Source organism: Loxodonta africana, chromosome 18, assembly GCF_030014295.1.
Source record: "Loxodonta africana isolate mLoxAfr1 chromosome 18, mLoxAfr1.hap2, whole genome shotgun sequence".
NCBI lineage: Eukaryota > Metazoa > Chordata > Mammalia > Proboscidea > Elephantidae > Loxodonta > Loxodonta africana.
The window spans coordinates 19,693,424-19,715,705 of NC_087359.1; the positions used below are offsets into that span (position 1 = coordinate 19,693,424).

The 22,282-nt window shown below is 48.2% G+C and overlaps 2 protein-coding genes across 9 annotated transcripts in view; one reads left to right on the forward strand and one right to left on the reverse strand.

The window, feature by feature from the left end:
• On the forward strand, positions 1-19,888 carry CPSF4L (cleavage and polyadenylation specific factor 4 like). Of its 2 annotated transcripts, XM_023556942.2 has the most exons (6): positions 1-448; positions 961-1,011; positions 3,578-3,730; positions 7,794-7,889; positions 8,804-8,897; positions 9,636-11,111. In XM_023556942.2, exons 1-6 carry the CDS (start codon positions 346-348, stop codon positions 9,766-9,768), a joined length of 630 nt encoding a protein of 209 aa, XP_023412710.2. In that variant the 5' UTR covers positions 1-345; the 3' UTR covers positions 9,769-11,111. The 2 variants fall into 2 exon arrangements, with proteins under 2 accessions (XP_023412710.2, XP_023412711.1); XM_023556943.2 differs by lacking the exons at positions 1-448; positions 961-1,011; positions 9,636-11,111 and adding an exon at positions 19,787-19,888 and having other exon boundaries at positions 2,859-3,730.
• The window catches only part of MTNAP1 (mitochondrial nucleoid associated protein 1), a 15,289-nt gene continuing 5,748 nt past the window's right edge, over positions 12,742-22,282 (reverse strand). For 3 of the 7 annotated variants that reach the window (XM_010596987.3, XM_010596985.3, XM_064270816.1), the window contains exons 4-5: positions 19,880-19,987; positions 17,575-19,248 (exon numbers count right to left, since the gene is read on the reverse strand). In XM_010596987.3, coding sequence (XP_010595289.2) covers positions 18,872-19,248; positions 19,880-19,987 — 485 coding nt within the window. In that variant the 3' untranslated portion in view covers positions 17,575-18,871. The other 4 variants (XM_010596988.3, XM_023556938.2, XM_064270817.1 and 1 more) reach the window with 4 other exon arrangements.

Genomic DNA, 22,282 nt, shown 5'->3' on the forward strand with positions numbered 1-22,282 from the left:
TGAGGTGCTGTGTGTGTTTGGTAACCCTCAGCGATAAGCCGTGTGTGGGTCTTTGCTAATCCCTCCCCACCAGTGAGCACTGGGAGGGGGACTTAGGGACGTAGTGTGAGGGGCATGGGGGCCCCGGGCATCTGCACCTGCAGATTGGGTGGGCTGTGAGGTGGCTGCACACCACTGCTGTGCGGCCTCAGCTAGACAGCTGTCTGGGGTCACCTGAGAGAGCCTTTCGGGGAGAAAGGGTGAGGGAGCAGCACTGGCCCCAGGGCCCTTAAGGCCTCGCATGAGCTATATAGGGGCCACCTGTAGGGGCGCCACAGCTGCAGCAGCCTGAGCAGGAGCTGAGGGATGGAGGAGGTCATTGCCGGCCTGCAGCGGTTCACTTTTGCCTTTGAGGAGGATGTGGAGATGCAGAAGGGTGTGGGGCTCCTGCCTTTCCAGGGCATGGACAGTGAGTGGGCAGCACGCGACCCTCCCGGGGCCCAGCTCCTGGTGGCCTGGCCCCTTCTCTCTGGTTCTCCTTTCTACTCACAGGGTTGGGGGTGCAGGTGGGGGGAAGCTAGGCAGTGGGAAGCTTGAGCCTGCCGTCTAGGAATCCCAGTTTAGCCCCTTTCCTCTTAAGGGCTCAGGCCCCACCTCTATGTCCCTTCCAGGACTCTGGGAGAACGGGGCTGGCTCTGTGTTGTCCATTTTCCAGATTGGGCAAACAGAGACACAGAGAGAAGTAGAGACAGAGAAGCTACAACTAGGACGCCCAGACTAGCTTCCAGGGTGCCAGGGTGGCCTTGCCTTGGTCCTCTCCTTCTCCTGTGAGGGTTAGGGGGCAGAGGTGTTGAGGCTCGGAGGCTGGCCTGGATTTGGGGACCACAGGCCCAAGCCTCAAGGGGGTCTAGGTGGGACTTGCTGATGGGGGTGAAGGCCTCCAGGGAAACTCCCTTCTCCTTTCCCTCCCTTCCCCTTCAGAGTCAGGCTCAGCTGTGTGCACCTTCTTCACGAAAGGGCTCTGCGGGAAAGGTGAGTGAGGGTTGCCGGTGGGCCTGGGCCACACAGGGGATCAGGGGCCGTCCAGGCTACACGGGCCACACTGGCTCAGATGTCAAATCTGCACCTGGTTGGGGGGCATGGCAAAATATTAGCTTTATTATTAGTAGGCAAAGGATTGGTGGGTGGGTGTTTCTCTGCTCAGCAGCCTGTGTCCGAGGGTAAAGCAGAGTCACCAGGAAGGGGCAGCTCCTTCCTCCTGCCTTGCTAGGGGTGCCAGAGGGCTTATGGGCCTGGCCTGTGTGTCCTCAGAGGCCCCGGCCAAGTGAGTGTGCCCCCTCCTGCCTCCGCCCGCCAACCCTTGGCTTCTTAGTCTCTGTGGGACCAGGTCAATCGTCCTACCCATTCCCTACGCCCTAGGTAGCTCTGGCCACAGTCTCTAAAGGGCTGCCAACAGCACTCTCCCTCCTCCCCGTCTCGGACTTTGGGTTAAGCAAAGTGTTCTTCCTAAGCTCCTGTCCCCAAATGCAGCCCTGCTGGGGAAGCCTGGCTTAAACATAGGTGTTCTTAACTTTTTTTCTTTTCTGGCTCATGGAACACTTAGAGGCTCTCCCCATAAAAAAACCAAAAAGTCTTGCATCCAGTTTTAGGCGGGGGGAGCCCTGGTGGCTCAGCAGGTAACCAAAAGGTCGGCAGTTCGAATCCACCAGCCACTCTTTGGAAACCCTCTGGGCCAGTTCTGCTCTGTCCTATAGGGTTGCTGTGAGCGGGATTGGACTTGAGGGCAACAGGTTTTGTTTTTTTTCCAGCCTCCCAGAGGCCTGGCAATAGATCCAGGCTAAGAACTCTGCTAGTATCAATCAGTTTAGGACCTGCTTTGGGGTCCAAATAAATCTGTCCCTGGGAGCTGGGAGGCCCTTGAGCCCTGTTTGCCCACGTGCCTTATTTTGCCCCCAGCCTGGTGATAGGTGAGAAGGGATACAGCCCATTGTGCAGCCAGGCCTGACCCCCACCCCGCCCCGCCCCGCCCCTGCTCCATCAGGACTCAGTGATTCCTCCTCAGACCCCATCTCCTCAGCTCAGCCCGTCCCACCTCTAAAGCCATAGTTCATAGTGAGGCCCTCTTGCAGGATACTTGTTGTCGTGGAAGGTCAGACCCAAGCAAGTCCACGGGCAAGGGTGGCAGGGGGCTGGGGGAGGCGGGTGGGGTTGTTGTTGTGTGCCATAAATTCTGACTCATCGGGGTTTCTGAGGAACGGTTGGTGGATTAGAACTGCCCACCTTTTGGTTAGCAGCTGAGCTGCTAACCACTATGCCACCAGGGCTCCTCTGTAAAGATTACAGCCTAGGAAACCCTACAGGACAGTTCTACTCTGTCTCTTAGGGTCACTATGAGTCAGAATCGACTCAACAGCAACAGGTTAATCTTTAATGGAAGCAGACTGCCACATCATTCTCCCATGGAGCGGCAGGTGCGTTCCAACACCGACTTTTTGGTTAGCAAGCTCAGCAGCTGAGTGATTAACCATTGTATCACCAAGGTTCCTGTTAATGGCCCAGTGCAGGGGATAGGGGTATTAAAGGAGAACACCTTCCCAGGCCCTATCAAGATTCCATCAGAGAGAGTTGCCCACCATGAGGCCAGGCCTGCTTAGAAACTTAGGCATTGGGATGCTCTTCCTGCTGGTGGCAATGCCATTTTAAGGAAGAGGATACATAATTAAATATGACATTTCCATGTAAGATTCCTTCTAAATGGTTATGAGATTGGCTCTTACATCACTGTGTTTCCAGAATCAGGAAGCATAGTGTTTGTTTTTCTGAAGACAGGAATCCAATGAGCCCTTAATGAATACTTAGTATATGCTGGGTGTTGGGATTCAAATCCGCTCGGGTTGGAGCTGCAGGACAAGCCTGGAGGAGAGGTTGTGCAGAGTGCCACAGGGGCGTAAGGAGAGAGCTGCCTGCACAGTTGGGCTCCTGAGACTCAGTTGGCAGCTTGCCAGTCAGAGAAGGGACAGATGGCGGTGGGCAGGGAGAAACTTTTGGGCAAAGGTGTGGTGGAACAGCTGTCTGAGAACACAGCGAGTCCTTCCTGCTGCCTCTGGCCCCTAATTCTAGCCCCTACCAAGGGCTCCTGAGGCACTGGCGGTTCAGTGGTAGAGGTCTCACCTCCCGTGCAGGATACCTGGGTTCCATTCTCGGCAAACACATCTCATGTACACCCACCACCTATCTGTCAGTGGACGCTTGTGCGCTCTATGATGCAAAATAGGATTCAGCGGAGCTTCCAGGCTAAGATGGACTAGGAAGAAAGGCTGGCGATCTGCTTCCAAAAATCAGCCAGCGAAGGTCCTAGGGATCACAACGGTTTGATTGATAACCAATGGTGGAAATGACACAGGACTGGGCTCCGTTTTGTTGCGTTGTGCATGGGGTCACCGTAAGTTGGGGGCTGACTCAATGGCAGCTTTCAACCAGCACCAGGAGCTCGGGGGAGGGGACAGAGGAGGTCAGCTAGGGTGTGAAGCCCCCACGCTCCAGGGAAGGCCCTCAGGGGGTGTGTGGGGCCTCCCGGCAGGTGCTCTGGTGTCTCTAGGTAAGCGCTGCCCCTTCCGGCATGACAGCGGCGGCAGAACAGTGGTGTGCAAACACTGGCTGCGGGGGCTGTGCAAGAAGGGTGACCAATGCCATTTCCTGCACCAGTATGACGTCGCCAGGATGCCTGAGTGCTACTTCTACTCCAAGTTTGGTAAGGCTGCCAGCCCTGGGGAGGGCAGGGAGGCTGGAAACGGGGGGCTCCCAGGAGGCCAACGAGGCCAAATCTGAGCCTCAGGTGCCTGCTTCTCCAAACCCCTAGAAAAAAAATGGACCTGTGCTCTGTGATTCCCGCCTTCCGCTGCTTCACAGGCTCAGACAACCCCATTACCCCCAAGAGAAGGAGAGTGTAGGGTTGATATCAAAGACTGAATCCCTCCGTGCTGCCTACTCACACCCGGGACTGACCATCAGGGGAGGCGAACCCCAAACAGGCATCTCTCAGGCCCGGGGCCCAGGCTGGTGATTCTTAAATGCTGGGCCTCCAAGAACCATGCTTACAATGTGTTGGCATTGTGGTCCCCACAAACCACTGTGGTACCTGCAAACCATTGTGGTCCCCACAAACTACCTGTATGTTGTTTCAACCGACTTGATATTTTTAACCCTTATTCTAGAAGAAAGAGTAACATTGCTTCCCTCAATGGAAAACTGGTATCCCTGGTCAGAAGTAAAAGGTAACTGTAAATATCAAGTCAGGATGTTGAGAGGTACCACCCCTATGTTATCATGTGTACCGCACTTTGGGAACTACTGGGCATCTTACTTCCCTTCTGGCCTCAAGTCCCTCTTTTGTCATCCAAGGGGTTATTTTGGGGGAAGACGCAGCCACTTTCCACCTCCTTTAAGAATGGAATCAGAGTGCTTAGGTGGTGCAAACGGTTAACGTGCTCGGTTGCTAACTGAAAGGCTGAAGTTCGAGTCTACCTGGAGGTACCCTGCAAGAATGGAATCTGTGAATGTGTTTCGGCTCTTCCTCCTCAATGAAATTCTACAGCTCGGTGCTTCTCAGAGCTGGAAGAAGCCTTCAGGGTTAGCTAGTCTGGTAGTTTTCAGACTGGGTTCCAAGAAGAGTAGCCTGGAGTAAGAGAGCTGGGAAAATTCCCCATGATGCCATTGACTCAGGAGGTTCAGCTCCACAATGTAGCTGGAGCTGCTTCAGGGGCCACGGGCAGCTGTCCCTCATTGGTGGTTACAGGCAGGTGGGGAGGGTCCTGGGTACGTGGGAAGAAGGCAAACCACCCTCTAAGTCAGCAAGGGCGTGTCCCATGTCAAAATTCTCTTTCCTGTCTGCTCCTTGGAGGTGAGGGCCCTGGCAGTTCACAAACTGCCCATGTTTTCCTTTCAAGAAAGGACAAGTTTGTCTGGAGACCAGCTCCCTTTGGTCATCGCTTAAAACTCTGTCACTTCTTTACTCCTTTAATAAACCCTGGTTGGTTTTCATTTGGGGATTGGGTACCATGCTGAACATGGCAAGAGGAGTAAGACCAAGTCCTCTTCTGGCCTCAAATTACTCAGATTAGTGTAAACTCATGATTACAACACATAGTCTGTGTTTTTGTCCTTAGAACAAATGAATGAATATCTCTCTCCAATATATCAAAGGCAGTATCATTCTCCTTTTTTTTTTTCTTTTTTAAAAATTGTGCTTTAGATGAAGGTTTACAGAGCAAATTAGTTTCCCATTAAACAATGAATATGCATATTGTTTTGTGACATTGGTTGCCAACCCCACGATGTGTCAACTCTCCTTCTCCACCTTGGGTTCCCCTTTTCCATTCATCCAGCTTTCCTGTCCTCTCCTGCCTTCTCGTCCTTGCCCTGGGTTGGACGATACAAGGTGGAGCTACATGTATTATGTTTGTTTTATGGGCCTGCCTAATCTTTGGTTGAAGGGTGAACTTCAGGAGTGACTTCAGTACTGAGTTAAAAGGGTGACAGGGGACTATACTCTTGGGGTTTCTCCAGCCTCTATCAGACCAGTAGGTCTGGTCTTTTTTTGAGAGTTTGAATATTTGCTCTACATTTTTCTCCAGCTCTGTTGGGGACCCCCCTATTGTAATCCCTGTCAGAGCAGTTGGTGGTGGTAGTCAGGCGCCATCTGGTTGTGTTGGGCTCAGTTTGGTGGAGGCTGTGGTAGTTGTGGTTCATTAGTCCTTTGGACTAATCTTTCCCTTGTGTTCTTTGGTTTTCTTCTCTCTCCTGTGCTCAGATGGGGTAGATCAGTGGAGTGTCTTAGATGACCACTCACAAGCTTTTAGGACCTCGGATGCTACTCAATATCATTCTTATTGAAGTCCTTGGATGGTGCAAAGGGTTAAAGTGCTGGGCTGCTAACTGAAAGGCTGGTGGCTCAAGTCCACCTAGAGGTGCCTTGGAAGAAAGGTCTGGTGATCTTCTGAAATATCAGCCACTGAAAACCTATGGAGAACAGTTCTACTCGTACATACGTGGGGTCACCATGAGCCAGAATCGACTCCACAGTAACTGGGATTGCTGGTATATCATTCTTATTGGCAGTAAATTGCTTTCTTTAAAGAAAAAAAAAGGACGGCTGGGAGTACGCGAGTGGGAAAGGGCAGCTGAAAGGAGGCTGGGAAGTCTAGGGTATTTATCTGGTGCTGTTCCTTGGCTGTGCTGTTGAAAGGGGTATTGGGCGTCTCCGGAAGGTGAGAACTGAAGGTGAAGAGCTGGTGCCACCTGCTGGCTATGAGAGGAATGCAGACATGTGCATCCAGTCCAGGGCAGAAATGCAACCCCATTGCAGAGCAGGCTTCCCATTATCTCTACCTATCAAATGTTGACCTAGCCCCAGGGGTGATGTCCTTTGACTTCCTAGAAGGCTCAGGCCCAGAGCTAGCACTCCATCAAGCGCTATACACTGGTGATGAGCAAGCCCTCCCACCCTTCAACAGTGCGAGGAAGCCTGGACGAAAACAGACGGGACATCTGCCCCCTGAGCCCCGGGGTCTTCATTTGAGAAATGAGAGGGCGGGAAGAGAATGGCAGTTTTAAACTCTTAGGAAGCAGTGGTATTATCCTTCATATGAAACGTTGCTTTGTAGAACCTTGATGTATAAAATACATCTCTTTGGAGCATAGTTTGAAAACTACTCAAGTAGATACTTTATGAAGTCCCTTTCAACCCTGAAAAGCACTGAATTATTGAAATTTAAGGAGGATAAAATTGGAAAGAGTCACAAATTCTCTACTTGAGTGAGGTGAAAAGTGGCCTGAATCTTCTCCCGTGCCTCCTTTAGAGCTGTGGGTCCTTAACTTTGGGAAATCAGAGGGCTCTTACAACCCCTCCTAAGAAACCTGTGCCCACAGGGCTGGCTCCTTCTGCAGAGAAGCTCAACAGGAGTCTTGGTGGGATCCATAAACAGAAAGATTACAGCAGACGCTTAGGGTAATCACAGGTGTCCCCCTGTGTAGTACCTATTTTCATCCTTGTGCCAACCTTGAAGTAAGTACCCTGTTCTTCTTGGCATTTTCACCAGGCACAACTGCTCTGCCAGGCTCTGGAAGTGGTGTAGGTGCCACAAAGAGACAAGGAGAGGGCTTTAATGAAAGCACATAGTAACATCTCTACTCAGTGTCTTATCTCTCCTCGAGTCGCTAGCTGCTAGCTCCAGGTCTCCCTGGTCTCTCCTTGTCTCCTTGTCTCTGGTAGCCTCTAACTGCCTTCTAGTCCGGTCCCTTCTGGATGTATGGCCTGTCCCAACTCTTCCAGATGTGTGTATTCATACCCCTGCCCTGCTTAGCAAATTATTACCAAGGTCCACCCTTCTTAGATTGCAGGATGGGTTATAAAGACCTTGATGTTTTTTAAAAAAGCCGCTGAAGACCAGAAGAAAAGCAAGTGGTTTGTACGTGAGGGGCTAATCCAGTTTGGGGACGGGGGAAGTATCATAAAGACGAGCCTGCTTGTGTCACTGAATTGTACACCGAAGACTGGTTGAAACAGCAATTTTTTTTGTGTGATGCACAGTAAAACCTGCAAAAGGCAGAACCTATATAAGGCAGAAACCTGTCAGAGAAGGAAAACCCACTCAATAAAACAAGGGAGAATCCTTAATGGAGAGTGATAGAAAAGGTGGAAAAACAAGGCAGTGCCATTAAGTTCTGGCTCTCATAGGTTTCCCTGTATATTTTAACACACACACACACACACACACACAGAGCCCACTTACGTACAAAGAATGGCATCATTTCAGGTGACTGCAACAATAAGGAGTGTTCCTTTCTTCATGTGAAGCCAGCTTCCAAGACCCAGGACTGTCCTTGGTATGATCAAGGTTTCTGCAAGAACGGTGAGGACTTGACTGGAGGGGCGCATTGAGGGGGCATAGGCGATCTGGGTGGGGGGCTCCTGGCAGGTGATGGAGTATTCCGATGAGGATCTGTGAGTCTGCCCCTGCCCCCCGAGTTGAAATCCCAACAGATGGAACTGCCAACTTTCCAGTTAGCAGCTGAGTGTTTAACCGTTGCATCACAAGGGCTCCTTCTATACTTTCTAGAGATAAATAAAAGGCGGCAAACAATGGTCCACTTGGATGTAAGTCCTCCAAGACATGGGGCATGTCAGAGTGACACTTCCAACCCTGCCTACATCAGGACTTGCCAGCTGACATCTGCCCAGGTTCCTTTTCCCGGCTGAGTTACATGGCTAGGAAGCGCTGCTGCAGGGCTAGATGGAAAGGGCAGGAGGATCAATCAGTTCCATGGCAATGGGCTTGGTTTTTTAAATGGGTAGGGAGTCCCTCGGTGGTACAGATGAAAGGTTGGTGGTTTGAATCCACCCAGAGGCACCTTGGAAGAAAGGCCTGGTGATCTCTTTCTGAAAGATCACAGCCATCGAAAACTCTGTGGGTCACAGTTCTACTCTGACACAAGTGGGGTTGCCATTAGCCAGAATTGACTTGACAGCAACTAGTTTTTTAAAAAAAATTATTTAAGTGGTATCCTATGAACCCTGGTGGCACAGTGGTTAAGTGCTTGGCTCCACAAGACAGAGATGTCGCAATGTGCTTCCATAAAAGATTTACAGTCTTGGAAAACCCTATGGGACAGTTCTACTCTATCCTATAGGGTTGCTGTGAGTCAGAATGGACTTGACAGCAATGGGTAAGGGTCTGACTGTCCATACCCTTCCCTGTGGACCTTTCCATGTGTTTCCCCTCGTCCTAAAGCAGATCTTCCTGGTCATTTCCTCTTTGCCCAGCAGGTCCCCTGTGCAAATACCGCCACATCCACAGGGTGATGTGTATCAACTACTTAGCTGGCTTCTGCCCTGAAGGACCCAAGTGCCAATTTACACAGTAAGTACGCATGACCCTTGGAATACCAGTGCCCACCAAATGCTGGGCCCACCCTCTAACTTCTCAGCCACCAAATTCAAAGACCAGGAGGCTTCTGTACCTTCACTGGCCCAGGGTGGAAAGTCCAGTATCTGCCCAGCACCTGCCCACCATGCTGCTGGCCTTGCTGTGCCCGCCCCACCCCAAGCACTCAGTGCTAACGACCGTGCTAAACTCCAGCCCATGCCCGGGAACATAGGCTCATGCTGTGGAAGGGTGCACGTCTGTGGAAGGGTGCACATCACCTCACAAATGGTCCTAGAAACAAGTAGAAACATTGAATACCCCCCTCCTCTAAGAATTCTCAGCAACTCTTCACTCTGGGGCTACAATAAGGGCTCCATCCCCTGAGGGCTCTGAAATAGGAAGTCTGCCGCAGGCTGGTGCTTGGCATGTAAATGAGCAGGACACAGGAAGCCAGAGCAGGGCGCTAACTGTCTCTCTCTCTCCTCCCCCGAGTCCCAAGATGAACCTGCTTTTATTCAGTCCCAGATACGTGAAGGTGAGTGCAGGCAGGGACCTGCAGATGTCTCGTTTAGTCCACTTCTCACTGTCCCCCCGGGAACGCCGCTCCCTAGTGTGGCTGCTGCACTGTTCCCAGGGGACCTTCACCCTCCCACATGACCTGCCCAGAGCACTCCCCAGTGACACCACCCACCATCACTGTGTGTGACACTCATATGCGCTTGTTCCTCTCAGACCCATTTCCGACCTCTGTGATCACGGCTTCAGGTGGGACTTTGCAGCTCACCAGCCCCAGGCTTTCCTTCTCCTTGGAAAACGTGTGGGTTTCTTCAAAAAAAGGGGACCCGGCTTTGGATTCATCTTCTGAGTCAGCACTATCCTGGTTGTGCCCAGTCCCTACGGAGACACTTCTTCTATTGATGCCCAACACCCGTGAGAGCCTACCTCAGGGATCAAAGAACTACAGCCTGACGGCCAAATCCAGGCTGCGGCCTGTTTCTGTACAGCTGGAAAGCTAAGGCTGATTTTTACATTTTTAATAGGTTGGGGTAAAAAACAAAATATTTCGTGATGTGAAAATTGTATGAAATTTAAACTTCAGTACTCATAAACTGATTTATTGGAACGCAGCCACGCTCCTTCATTTTACTTGTCGTCTCTGGCTGCTTTCACACCCCAAAGGCAGAGCTGAGTAGTTGAGATGGACCCTGTGGCCTGCAAAGCCTAAAACATTTATAGTTTGGTCGTCTACAGAAAAAGTTTGCTGACCCCAGGTCTAGATGGCTGATGTTGGGCTGTCATTTGTTGGAAAGGCCAAAAGAGAAGTGTGAACCTTGGGGGCAGCTACGGAGTTCTGAGAGGTGAGATCAGTTAACTGGCAAGAAACCCAGCACCAGAGGCTGGGATGGCAATGGCATGGAGGAGGGCGACCCCTGCTGGCCCCCAGCAGGGAAGCATCCTCAATGCCTATGGGGAATTTACGAGCCCACTTCGAACTTTCATCAGAAGATATGCTTTGGGCAATTAAAAGGAAAAGAAAGGCATTTCCAAATCTGGGTTAAGCGTGCCTGTGTGGCCTGTGCCCCCACCTCAGTGTAAAGATGCCAGGTCTGTACGCGGCAAGTATCTGCAGCAGGTGTTCCTGACTTGACTTTGTCAGCAGACTGTAAACAGGCCCTGGGATTCAGCCCCTCCTGCTTCTGCGGTAGAGCCACCTCCCGAGTGGCCCTCCCTGACACAGTGCTTGCTTCTCCGGATGAGGCCCCAACCTGCCCGCCTCCTGCCTGGGGCTCAGGGCTCTGCAGAAGGCCTTGTGCTACAGGGTGTGTGAAAGCGGATAGGGCTGGGCTGCTGCTGCTGAGGGCCAGGAGGGGTGGCTCTGCCCAGCTAGCTGCAAGAAAACACGACACCCTCTCTACAACAGATAGGAAAACTGTACTGCAGTTTATAAGTTCTAGAGCATGAATTAGGGAGAATAGGGGGATACTGTAAGGCCCCTCGGTGGTGCGAACTGTCTGCTCTTGGCGACTAACTGAAAGGTTGGCGGTTCCCAACCTTTCTGCAGCGGTGCTGTAGAAGCGAGGCCTGGTGATTTGCCTCTGTAAAGGTTATAGACAAGGAAACCCTAGGGAGCTTAGTTCGCCTCTGTAACACATGAGGTCACCATGAGTTGCAATCAACTCGATGGCAATGGGTTTGTTTTTTTTTTTTTTTTTTGGTTTTGGGGCAATACAGGTAAACCAAATGTTGTAACACAAAGTCTCAGCACCTGATCTTGTATCTCCCGCCAGATAAGACTGTGTGTTTCTTTATAAGGCTAATGATGACACACTTTCAGTCCCCTGTTCTGCTGCCTGCTAATTCTCAGTTATTTGCACAGAATTAGATCTTCAGATCTGGGAGCAGTTTTGGTAAGGGAAGGATGCAGCACTTTGGTTTTCTCTCTGGGTCTTCTGGTTTATCAGGAGGAAAAAAAAGCACTTTTATCACATCTCCAAGGGGTAGCTTCTCAATTGTCCTGAGCTTTGTCTGTTCTGCAAGAGATTCGTTATTTCACAAGGAGGGAAGAAAGGAGAAACCATTCATTTTCTTCTACATTTGATTTTATTGGCCTTTGAAAGGCCACAGCCTTGTTCTCTGGGATACTTAACACTGGTCTCCAATCTCGAGGTCCCTCTCAGGCCTGAAACGTAGCCTCATTTATGCGCAGAAACCATCACGTTCCTTAGAAAGCCAGCTATCCCCTATGGCTCCCTGGACAGTTCAGGCGTTTTCTCTTGGGATTTAAATTTACAGAAAATGTCATGCCATTATCTTTTTCCCTTTTAATGTCGAAAAATGGGCCATTATGCTAGTAAGTGCAGTTAATACCCACCTGGTAGGACTTATCAAAAAGTAGTCCGTGGTTTGGGGAACTGGAAGACCCACTAGTGAAGATACCCAGTGGTCATCTTATGGGGTCCTCTGTTCCCAACGTTCCAGAGTGAGCACACTGCCAGCCAAAACAGGACACGAGGTGCAGAAGCAGCCCGCTACACTTAGGCTTACCTCCTTCTACGCTGTGAGTGAGTGAACCACTAAAAATACGACAGAACCAAAGGCAGATCGAGCGACTGTGGCAGGAACAAGTTATCCGTGAAGTGGGGGAGCAAGATATAGGTAAAACCCAGAGCTAGGGTGTATGGGAAATACGTGATCATTCTGCTCTGCTCAGCTCCTGCGCTGCTAGTCAATTCTGGGCTGCACATGGCAGTTCTTGTGCATACAGCCTCACGTGCTGCCATCAAATGGCAATTATATCGAATGGTTTTCTTTAGCATGACAGCTGCTTCTTTGCATGGCTCATTTAAGAATATATTTTTGTACATGGCTTATGCGGGGCTATGATGGGGAGATGGGTGGTACAGAAAAGGTGTATCCTGGGGAGAGAAGGTACACTGACATGGGTCATTTAACATGATGCTGTCTATGCCATTACGTAGGCCAATGACCAATGCAGTGGAATCCACTGGGAAAGGCGCATGGAGGCTAAGCTGAGCCTTTTAGAGGAATTCGGGGAAGCGCAACTATCTAAGGCAAGAAGTAGAAATAGCCACCCTGCCTGTGGCAGATGCAGACAGTGGCCTGCCCTGCCTGGAGCTGTAGGGGAAGGGGGAAGGCAGTCTAAAATAATGCAGGCCAGGAGCCATATTTGGGGGCTATGAATCCCAGCTCCACTGTGCTATGCTATGTGATGAGTTTCCTCACTCTGTAGAATGCACACAGTGAAAGCATCCACCCCACAGCGTTGTTGGATGGAAAAAAGATGCTGCAATGAGCTCTGCACAGCACCTGGCACCAAACAGGCACCCAAGTGTTAGCTGGGCTCAAGGGTGGCGTGGGCTGTGGTGGGGCCTCTCTTACTTGGTTCAAGTTCAGAATTTGTATGTAGTGTACGGCACCATAAACGGATTTAGAACATTTATTTACTGCTATTGAGTTCCTACTATTTGTCAGACCGTGCCAGAAATGGCAGCTACAAGACTTCTACTCTCACCAAATCACTGCAAGGGAGCTATAATTATCCTCACTTTACAGTCTGGACAAATGAGGCACCAATAAATTAGCTTGTTCCAGGACACACCCCTATTTAAGAGGTGAGCGTCAGGGAGACAAATGATCAGACCAGAGTAGTATTGTTTGGGGGGAACAGTGGTAATGAGGTGGGAGGGGAGGCCCTGAGGGTGGCGAGCTGATAGAGCAATCTCTAAACCAGGAGAAAAACAGGACTGATAAGAACAGTGCAGCGGGCAGGCTTTCCCAGAAAGTAAAACACATCTCACTGATAATACAACAGAAGGATTTTATTTATCTTTATTGTGCTTTAGGTTAAAGTTTACAGAGCAAATTAGTTTCTCATTAAACAATTAATACATATTGTTTTGTGACACTGATTGCCAACCCTGTGATGTGTCAACCCTCTCCCCTTCTCTACCCTGGCAAATGTTTTTATTTTTAATAGTGAAATATTTTAAAGCGTTATTAAAAAATGTACTTTTCCCAGTAGACTTGGTATCTCGGCTGTGCATACTCAGGTTGAGAGTAAGGCAGGTAGCAGCAGGTGCTCCACCGAAAACACTGCATGCACCCCCAACGGGACCTCCGCCCTAAGCCTTCTCAGGGACGCCAGCAGCCCGGGTGTCACCACGTCTCTTCCCAAGGACGGACAGGAAGGTGCTGTGGAGCGCTTGTGTGGACAGGTACAAGGAATGTCTGTGCACGCGGCTGGGAGACTTGTGGCTTACCTGGGGAAGCTCCTGCCGGCCCCACAGAGGAGGTGCAGCAGGATTTTAAGACAGAGACTAGAGGAGACTGTTTCCAATGGTAAGTCAGGCTAAAGGCTTTCTTGCCCTCTGTCATGGACTGAATTATGTATCCCCCCAAAATGTGTATCAACTTCGTTAGGCCATGATTCCCAGTACTGTGTGACTGTCCTCCATTTTGTGATTGTACTTTTACGTGAAAGAGGATTAGGGTGGGATTGTAAGGCCCTTACCAGGTCACATCCCTGATCCAAGGAAAGGGAGTTTCCCTGGGGTGTGGCCTGCACCACCTTTTATCGCTCAAAAGATAAAAGGGGAAGCCAGCAGAGAGAGGGACCTCATACCACCAAGAAGGAAGCACCAGGAGCAGACCACGTCCTTTGGATCCGGGGTTCCTGCCAGAGAAGCTCCTAGTCCAGGAGAAGATTGACAAGAAGGACCTTCCTCCAGAGCCCATAGAGAAAGCCTTCCCCTGGAGCTGAGACCCTAAATTTAGACTTCTAGTCTACTAGACTGTGAGAAAATAAACTTCTCTTTGTTGAAGCCATCCACCTGTGGTATTTCTTTCTAATGGCACTAGATGACTAAAACACCGTCTTTTCCCCTTGGCTTTGTGAAGGGACGCGGGGTGACTCCAGCCTTATTCTTGAAGCCCACTGGCTTCTGCAGGCAGCAAAATTCCCACTCGTCTACACCCAGTTTGGAAAGAGCCTCTAGTCGTTCTACAGAAAGCCTTTAATCAGCCAGGTCATGCACGTGATTGGGTGTATTTGCATGTATGAATAATGAAAGTATCCTCATAAGGCAAGTTTGCATCAATAGAGCAAACTGGAGCTGTGAGGTTTATTCCTTGATCATGCTGAGTTTGTCTGGATCTGAATCTAGGAAAAGAACCAATCAGTTATAAACTCATCTCAACAACTCACTTCAACGATTTTGAACATTATAAAGATCCTTAAAGGACTTGTTAAACCTTTGGACTTGGACCTGAAGCCACTCCTGGTGGTCACCTTTCATCCAAATAACAGATTGACTTGGAAAGAAACGCTATCACCAGTGAGTACTGTTCTCCCATAAATAACCAACTGTATGGACACCAAACAGTCAACATCCACCCTAAAACACAGATAAGATAAGGAGGGGCAGGGAAGCTAGATCAATGGAAACAGAACAAATGGAATGGAAATAAAGACAATGCTCACACACTGTGAAAATGTAACCAATGTCAGGGAACAAGCTGTACAAAAATTGTTAAAAGGGAACGAATTTACAAAACTTTCACCTAAAATACAATAAAATGTAAAAAACAAAATCTTAAAAAAAAAAACAAAAAAAACTTGATAAAAAGCTCTTCAATTATTTTCGCAACCACAGGACAGCCATGAGCAGATAAGAAAACCTTTCCCTCCTTGCTCTGGGGACATTACCCAGTTACTTCAGAATCTGGAGATGTTTTAGAAGGCTCCTAAAACTCAGCCACAACATTTTGGTGGAGAATCAGTTCTCAGCAACTAACTGAAAGAAATCAGCTAAATTATCCTGCCCTTTCCTGCTACATTCCATGATCCCATGGGGGCTACAAGGTACCGAAATGTGTATTTCTCCAAAAACTTCTCTCTGCCCACCTGATAGAGCATTTGATTTCCTACTGATCGTAGCTGAGATGGGAGGAATCAGGACATCTTGTAGGATACCTAGAGCCTTGGATGATGAAAATTAAAAAAAGTGTCAAGGGAAGAGAAGTGGTGAGGGGGAATGATTTCCTCACAGGCTCTTCTCTGGAAAGGGCAGCAAAGGGTAGAATTAGCTAGGGGGTCCTGGGTCGTTCAGGGGGCCACACAGGGCACTAAGGTACTGGAGACAAGTCAAGAAAGGCTTCTCCTATTTAAAACTGTCTCCTAACCCAGAAGGTGTGAGAGCAGCGACCCCCAGTTTTTTTTCCATTACTCCATAGCCCTTGAAGAGCCTGAGGTATCATTACTGTAGGGCAGGGTTTGCCAGTTCTTTGTTTGTAAAGGGCCATATGGTTTCTGTCACAACTACTCAACTCTGCCATTGCAGTGTGAATGCAGCCACAGTTAATACCTAAATGAATAAGCAGGCCTGCATTCCAATAAAACTTTATTTACAAAAACAGGCAGTGGGCTGGATTTGGCCTTCAGGCCTTGGCACTTTGCTGCCCTTGCTCAAGAGAAAGGGAAAGGAAGGAGCAACAAGGAAGAGTGCCCAGGTGTCTCTCTTACAGGGCATTTACAGAGAATGGGCACAAAGTCCTTCCAAAAGGAAAAGGGACAGCTGCTGAGGTTTCCATGAAGTCCTCAGTACTATTAAACTAAAATAACCAAATGCAGTACTCCTTCCCTCAGCCATGACTTTTTCCTTAGGTAGAATTCCAGTATATAGGGATATACTTCTGAAAATGTTTTCCTTAACCATGAGAATCTGTTGCAGAATTAAATTACTCCCACTGGGCATAATTAGAGAGAGAGAACGGGGGACTGGGACTAGAAAATGTAGACAAAGCAGGAGGTGCAACAAAATTCAAGTTTTGGGAAGATAAAAGGAAGTTATGCATGAGTAAATAAATCTTGGCTTTGGGATGGCACTCCTGTTTTTTTGCAGGTCTGAAGGAGCTGCGCCATAAAAAGGGCTGGACTCGTGTCTTCTGGCATGAGGCTGCCACAGGCAAAGCTAAGACTATGTAACTGAGCCCGTGTGTTGAGAAGAGGGTTGGAGAAACGGTTATCTATCTATGCTCTCTAGGCTAGGTTAAAGTTCCTGTTTCAAGTGTCTAATTTACTCTCTGCCTCAGGCACCAAAGTAGAAGTCATAAAATTTGAAAGGTACCAAATATTTTGATGGGGCCAAGAGACACAGAATTTACAGGGATTTGTAAGTATTTCAGAAACCCTGGTGGCGTAGTGGTTAAGTGCTAACCAAAGGGTCGGCAGTTTGAATCCGCCAGGCGCTCTTTGGAAACTCTATGGGGCAGATTTACTCTGTCCTATAGGGTTGCTATGAGTCGGAATTGACCCGACAGCGCTGGGTTTGCTGTTTGGGTTTCTAAGTATTTCACCGAAATTCTTTTGAGGAGGGATAAGAGTGGGACTCTGAAGTTTCCAGGAAGAGATAACAAATACAAACTATTTGTTCACTATCTCTTACATTCACTTAAGATCTATAAATGGTGATTCATATTCTGCTTAGTGTGCAATTTCACGTCCATCAGCTTAAGGAATATTTGTAAGGGTTTTTCATAGGCTCACATGCAACTCTTATCCCATCCTTACTCCGTCCTCGGGCTTCTGTGCCTCATCCCTGTCAAGACCTGGTCAAGGACCCAAAAGAGCCTAACCATCCCCAAGGGGAAGGCCTGATACGTACTAATTTCCTACCAATTCAAGACCATGTCATATCAGTATATCTGCAATCTAGTGTTAGATGAATGGTGCAAAACCAAAGTTTAGAGGACAATTTTGAGGAAAAAGATTTAAAAGTGAGGTATCTGTTTTTACCGAGAATTGAGAGACAGTTATGTAAAAATTTTAATGGTGAACCTAGTCATCTTTGGGTCTCCTTGAATAACATCAGCCTTTACGATTAAATAAAACGGAAGCTTTTCCAGTAATTCTCAGTTGCTTTTGAGAGCAGGCCAAAGAAACAGCCAGACAGAACCAGATCTGTCCACATAAAAAATCTGCTTCCTACAGAACCATTTCAGATTCCAATAATTTTATTCTTTTCTCTCCTCTCCCTGTCCCAATACAATTTTAAGCTGTTTGTGACTGTCTCCGCCGCACCCTCCTGGGGGGTCCACAGCTTTAAGTGGCGTCCCGGTCAGCACGACTTACGCCAGCGTGGCAGCTCTTTGGACAGAGAGAGACAGAGGTCAGGCTCCACGAGGCCATTTCTAGTAACTGCTTCTAGCTCTTGCCTCTACAGATCGTTCTGCTACGCTTTGGTTTTGTAAGCTTAGAATGAAAAGTCTTAGGCATAATGAGAAGTTTCTACTTCACTTTCCTGACTTTCAATTTAAAGATGTAAAAAATAACTGGGTCTAAAACAACATGATTGCTTTCAATCCGTTGACACTTAAGGCCTTTTCCCTGTGGGGACGGTGACCTGGGTCGGGCCTCTCCACTTATGCAGTGCAACTCCTCTCTGTCAACCATGACCAGGTGCAGGCCACGAGAGAGCGGCGAGGCCATACCACTCGGCATCTGGAGGTTGCTGCTGGATCTGCCCTTCCTTGTCATGAAGTGCAGGATGAGCCAGAAAATACAAATGGAGTCAAATCTTGACTTTTTAGAAGTCTCATCCAGTTTGTGAATTATAGGGTCACTATGAGTCGGAATCAACTCGACGGCAATGGGTTTTTACTGGAAACCCTGGTGGTGTAGTGGTTAAGTACTTTGGCTGCTAACAAAGAGGTCCGCACTTCGAGTCTGTCAGACGCTCCTGGGAAACTCTATGGGGCAGTTCTGCTCTGTTCTATAGGGTCACTATGAGTCGGAATTGACTTGACGGCAGTGGGTTTGGTTTCGGTTTTTTAGTGCTCTTGGTTATCTAATTGTACTTTCACACCAAAGTTTTCACATGAAAATGTCTGGGCTTTTTTGATACCCTGATAAGGATATAAGGAGCCCTGGTGGTGCAGTGGTTAAAGCACTCGGCTGCTAACTGAAACATCAATGATTCAAAGCCACTGGCTGCTCCACAGGAGAAAGATGTGACAGTCTGCTTCCATAAATATTACAGCCTTGGAAACCCTAAGGGGCAGTTCTCCTCTGTCCTATAGGGTTGCTGTGAGTTGGAATCGACTCTATGGCAATGGGTTTGGCTAAGGAAAAACTTTCATAACATCACACTTTAAAAGTTAAAATGAACAAAAGTTACCTGGGCCTAAAAGAGAAATAAAATCCAGGCATTTTCCTTGTGGTAAGTCTTGGAGCAAGCAGAAACTTACAAGGAAAAGGGTTTTTTTTTTCTTTAATGTTAAGAGTAGATGAGGCCTTACACACATTGATGAGTGGCAGCTCTAGTCTGTTTCTCCTCCTCTCTTTGGGGTACAATAGAGCTGTTTGGTTTTGATTCTAAAAAGGGGTTCTTAGGCAGGAGTTAAAAAATCACCAAGGGGACGAGCCCTGATCTTCTAGCAGGGAAACAGCTTTAACCATAAAACACACGACAACCAGATCTCCAGTGACACCGTGAAATGGAGCACCAAGAGTAACTATGTAAATTTGAGTCAAGCTTATAAAGGCCATTATAACCAAAACCTCTAATAAGAAACCCCAGGGCTCCAGGCAATAGCTCATTCACTGGGGCATGCCAGGCACTGCAAAACTGTAAAATAAAAAGCCATCCAGAGAATCCCTTGGAGGTCCCTATAAGGGGACATGACCTGTAATTTAGGCTAAAAATACAGAAAGGCTTACTCAGATGCCTGAAGCTCCAGCTACAACAGAGGACGAGGTATCCTGTAAAGAGCACCGTGATGCCACCGACGGCGCTCCCCTTGAAGGTGCTGCTGTACCTGGTCCACCCTGTTTAAAAAGAAACGCATTTGTTACAGTGACCCGTAACCTAGGGGCCACCACCTGTGAACTACACACGTCATCCCAGTTAGCTCGGGTGACGGCACTGTAATTCAAAGAGCGGACATAGTTAGAACACGTAATATAAGGATCTGGAAAATATCTCAGAATCTAGACTAAGCCACCATGTATATGTATATGTATATATTTTAAACAGATGAAAAGGTTAAAATCCAGAAGATCTTAACTTTAGTAAAATTCAAATTACTCTTGTTTTTTGGGAACTTGGCTAAAATGTTTAGTGGAGAGGAGACTGATATGGTTGGTTAACTTGAGGGTCTGGGTGGCTTGGGAATAAGGCATCTCAACGTGGGCAAGGCAGAGACGGGGAAGGTTGGCAGAGAGAGGCAGGGGACAGGAATTAAGAAATGAAAGCTGTTCAATAAACAGTAGCTATTATATTATCATATTATCCTTGGTACCTTCCATTATGTCAAACTCCAAGACAAAAACAGACGACTTTTTTTTCTCTCTCTCTTTTCTTTAGCCTTACTCTAACAGTCATGGCTGAAATAAGAGAATTTTCTCCAAATGCTTGGAACCAGCAATAGAACACAACAGTCAACAGTTCCAGCCTCACCTTTCTGTAGAGCTCCCAAGAGCCTCATTAGAGAGAAGCTGGCGGTTGTAAGCCTGGTCAGGGGTTCCAAGATCCTTCTATCAGTCGAACGTCTTTCCAACAAAGGAACTACGGTTCCAAACAGAAGTCACTGTGATGGTTCGTGTCAATTCATCCCCTTCCCCAACATTTCTGTGCTAAAGGTTTCCAGGGCTAGGCCTCAGGAAAAGGCAGATCAACGAGGTTTACTTTGGACTGCAGGTGAACTCTAAGTGCTGAAAGTCAAAGCAATCAATTCCTGGTTAGATAAATGTTCCCTGAAGCCTGAGGGAGTCCCTGGGGATGAGGAATGATACATATTCTTGATGTGATGAATATATCGAATCCATGAATATACTGGTCCATCTACATGCTTAAAGAAGCCCTGGTGGTGCAGTGGTTAAAGCGCTTGGCTGCTAACCAAAGGGTCGGTGGTTCGAATCCACCAGCCGCTCCACAGGAGAAAGATGTGGCAGTTTGCTTCCATTAAGATTTGCAGCTTTGGAAACCCTATGGGGCAGTTCTACTCTGTCCTATATGGTCACTGTGAGTCAGAATGCACTCAACAGCACCAGGTTTGGGGTTTCTGGGTACATCCTTAATGAGATGACTTGTTTATATCTTCTGTCATCTGCTAACCATTTTAGTAAAAAACACGACTTTCTACTACTAAAGTACTAACTACTGCCATGAGTTTTCGATTATGGTGTTGGTGAAGAATACTGAATATACCACAGGCTGCCAGATGAACGAACAAATCTGTCTTGGAAGGAGTACTTCCAGAATGTTCCTTAGAAGGGAGGATGGCAAGATTCCCCTGCACAATATTTTGGACATGTTATCAGGAGGGACCAGTCCCTGGGAAAGGACATCATCCTTGGTGAAGCAGAGGATCAGCGAAAAAGAGGAAGGCCCTCAACAAGACAGGTCGACACAGTGGTGGCAACAATGGGCTCAAACGCAGCAACGATCGTGAGAATGGAGCAGGAGCAAGTAGTATTTGTTCTGTTGTACACAGGGTCACTATGAGTCAAAACTGATTCAACGGCACCTAACGACAACAACAACACTGCTACACGTTATTACATCTACAGTCAACATGTTTGTTGATGTTCCTGGGTGCCGCTGAGCTGATTCCGACTTACGGTGACCCGCAGAATTGACCAATGGGGTTTTCTAAGCAGATCGCCAGGTCTTTCTCTGGTGGAGCTGCTGGGTGGGTTTGAACTGCCTACCTTTCAGTTAGCAGCCAAGCAGCCATCGTGCCACCAGGGCTCCTTACTTGTCTATTATCCCATCACTATTGTTGTTGCTGTCACTATGAGTGACTGGCGAACATTTCTTATTTATGTTTAATAAATGAATAACTGAAACAGAACCGGGAAGAAGGGCTTATGCTACTTATTCACATTTTCCCTACACTACTTTTCTCCATGTTTGATGACAGGCAGATATTCTCTATTACTGCTGGTTCACCAGCTCAACGGAATAAAGGATAAATTAAGCAAACATTTATGACAGGTTTCAGCAGGTGTGGGAAAAGTTGCTGTGGGTGTAAAAAATACCACTCAAATTATCACCATTATGTTAAATAACAAAAGAACCATGCTGGCTTCCAAGAAATTACACAGAAGATGATTCTCTTGCAAGCAGGTGAGAATACCAAACAAGCACGACGTAACTCATTTATCTCGGGAAAAATCTGTAGAAAAAAATGGGGAGAAACAACTCTGTGAAGACTGCAATTGTACAGCCACGTTCTCAGCAATGTCGGGAACCATGGGGCTCCCAGGCCAGTGGCTTCTTCTCTAGTCAGTTGAGCCTGTTTATATCCAGCTATACCCAAAAAACCCAAACCCAGTGCTGGGTTCAGCCAAACCTGTCAGTCAGACCCTGGGCAGGGATCATCTAAGCAGCCCGTGGCCTACAGGCGGCCAGCTCAATACCCACAGAAGTCCTATTACTGCTTTGTTCAATGTCTTCTTGCCTGCTGCCCGGGCACTCTGGGTTCTCATCCATATCCCTTACAGCCTGGCTGGGTTCCTACTCTTGGGCTCAGTATCTGTGGGCCCAGGGCTGCCAGCACACTGCCACAGCCTCTGCCGCCTCAACTCCTAGATATTGCCTTTCACCGGCCAGCGTTAACGCCCTCAGGTTTCAAACCCAACTTCCAGTTAAGCCTACAGTAACCAATGGCTCCACTCTCTATACAATGGCTGAGAATCCTCGCACAGTGCCTATACTTCTAAAAGGTTCTGTCCATCCCCCAGCACAGTCTGAATCCCAGCCGTATGACTCATCCCTCACGTCCTCGGCTGCAAGTTACTCACACGCTCTTTTTTCTCTGACTGCTGCCTTCAGCTGTGCTCTGGTCTCTAAAACGCG

Coding starts and splice junctions, on each gene's coding strand:
- CPSF4L (XM_023556942.2), top strand. CDS start 346: ATGGAGGAGGTCATTGCCGGCCTGCAGCGGTTCACTTTTGCCTTTGAG. Junction 449..960: donor GCCTTTCCAGGGCATGGACA/GTGAGTGGGCAG, acceptor CTTCCCCTTCAG/AGTCAGGCTCAGCTGTGTGC. Junction 7,890..8,803: donor TCAAGGTTTCTGCAAGAACG/GTGAGGACTTGA, acceptor TTTGCCCAGCAG/GTCCCCTGTGCAAATACCGC.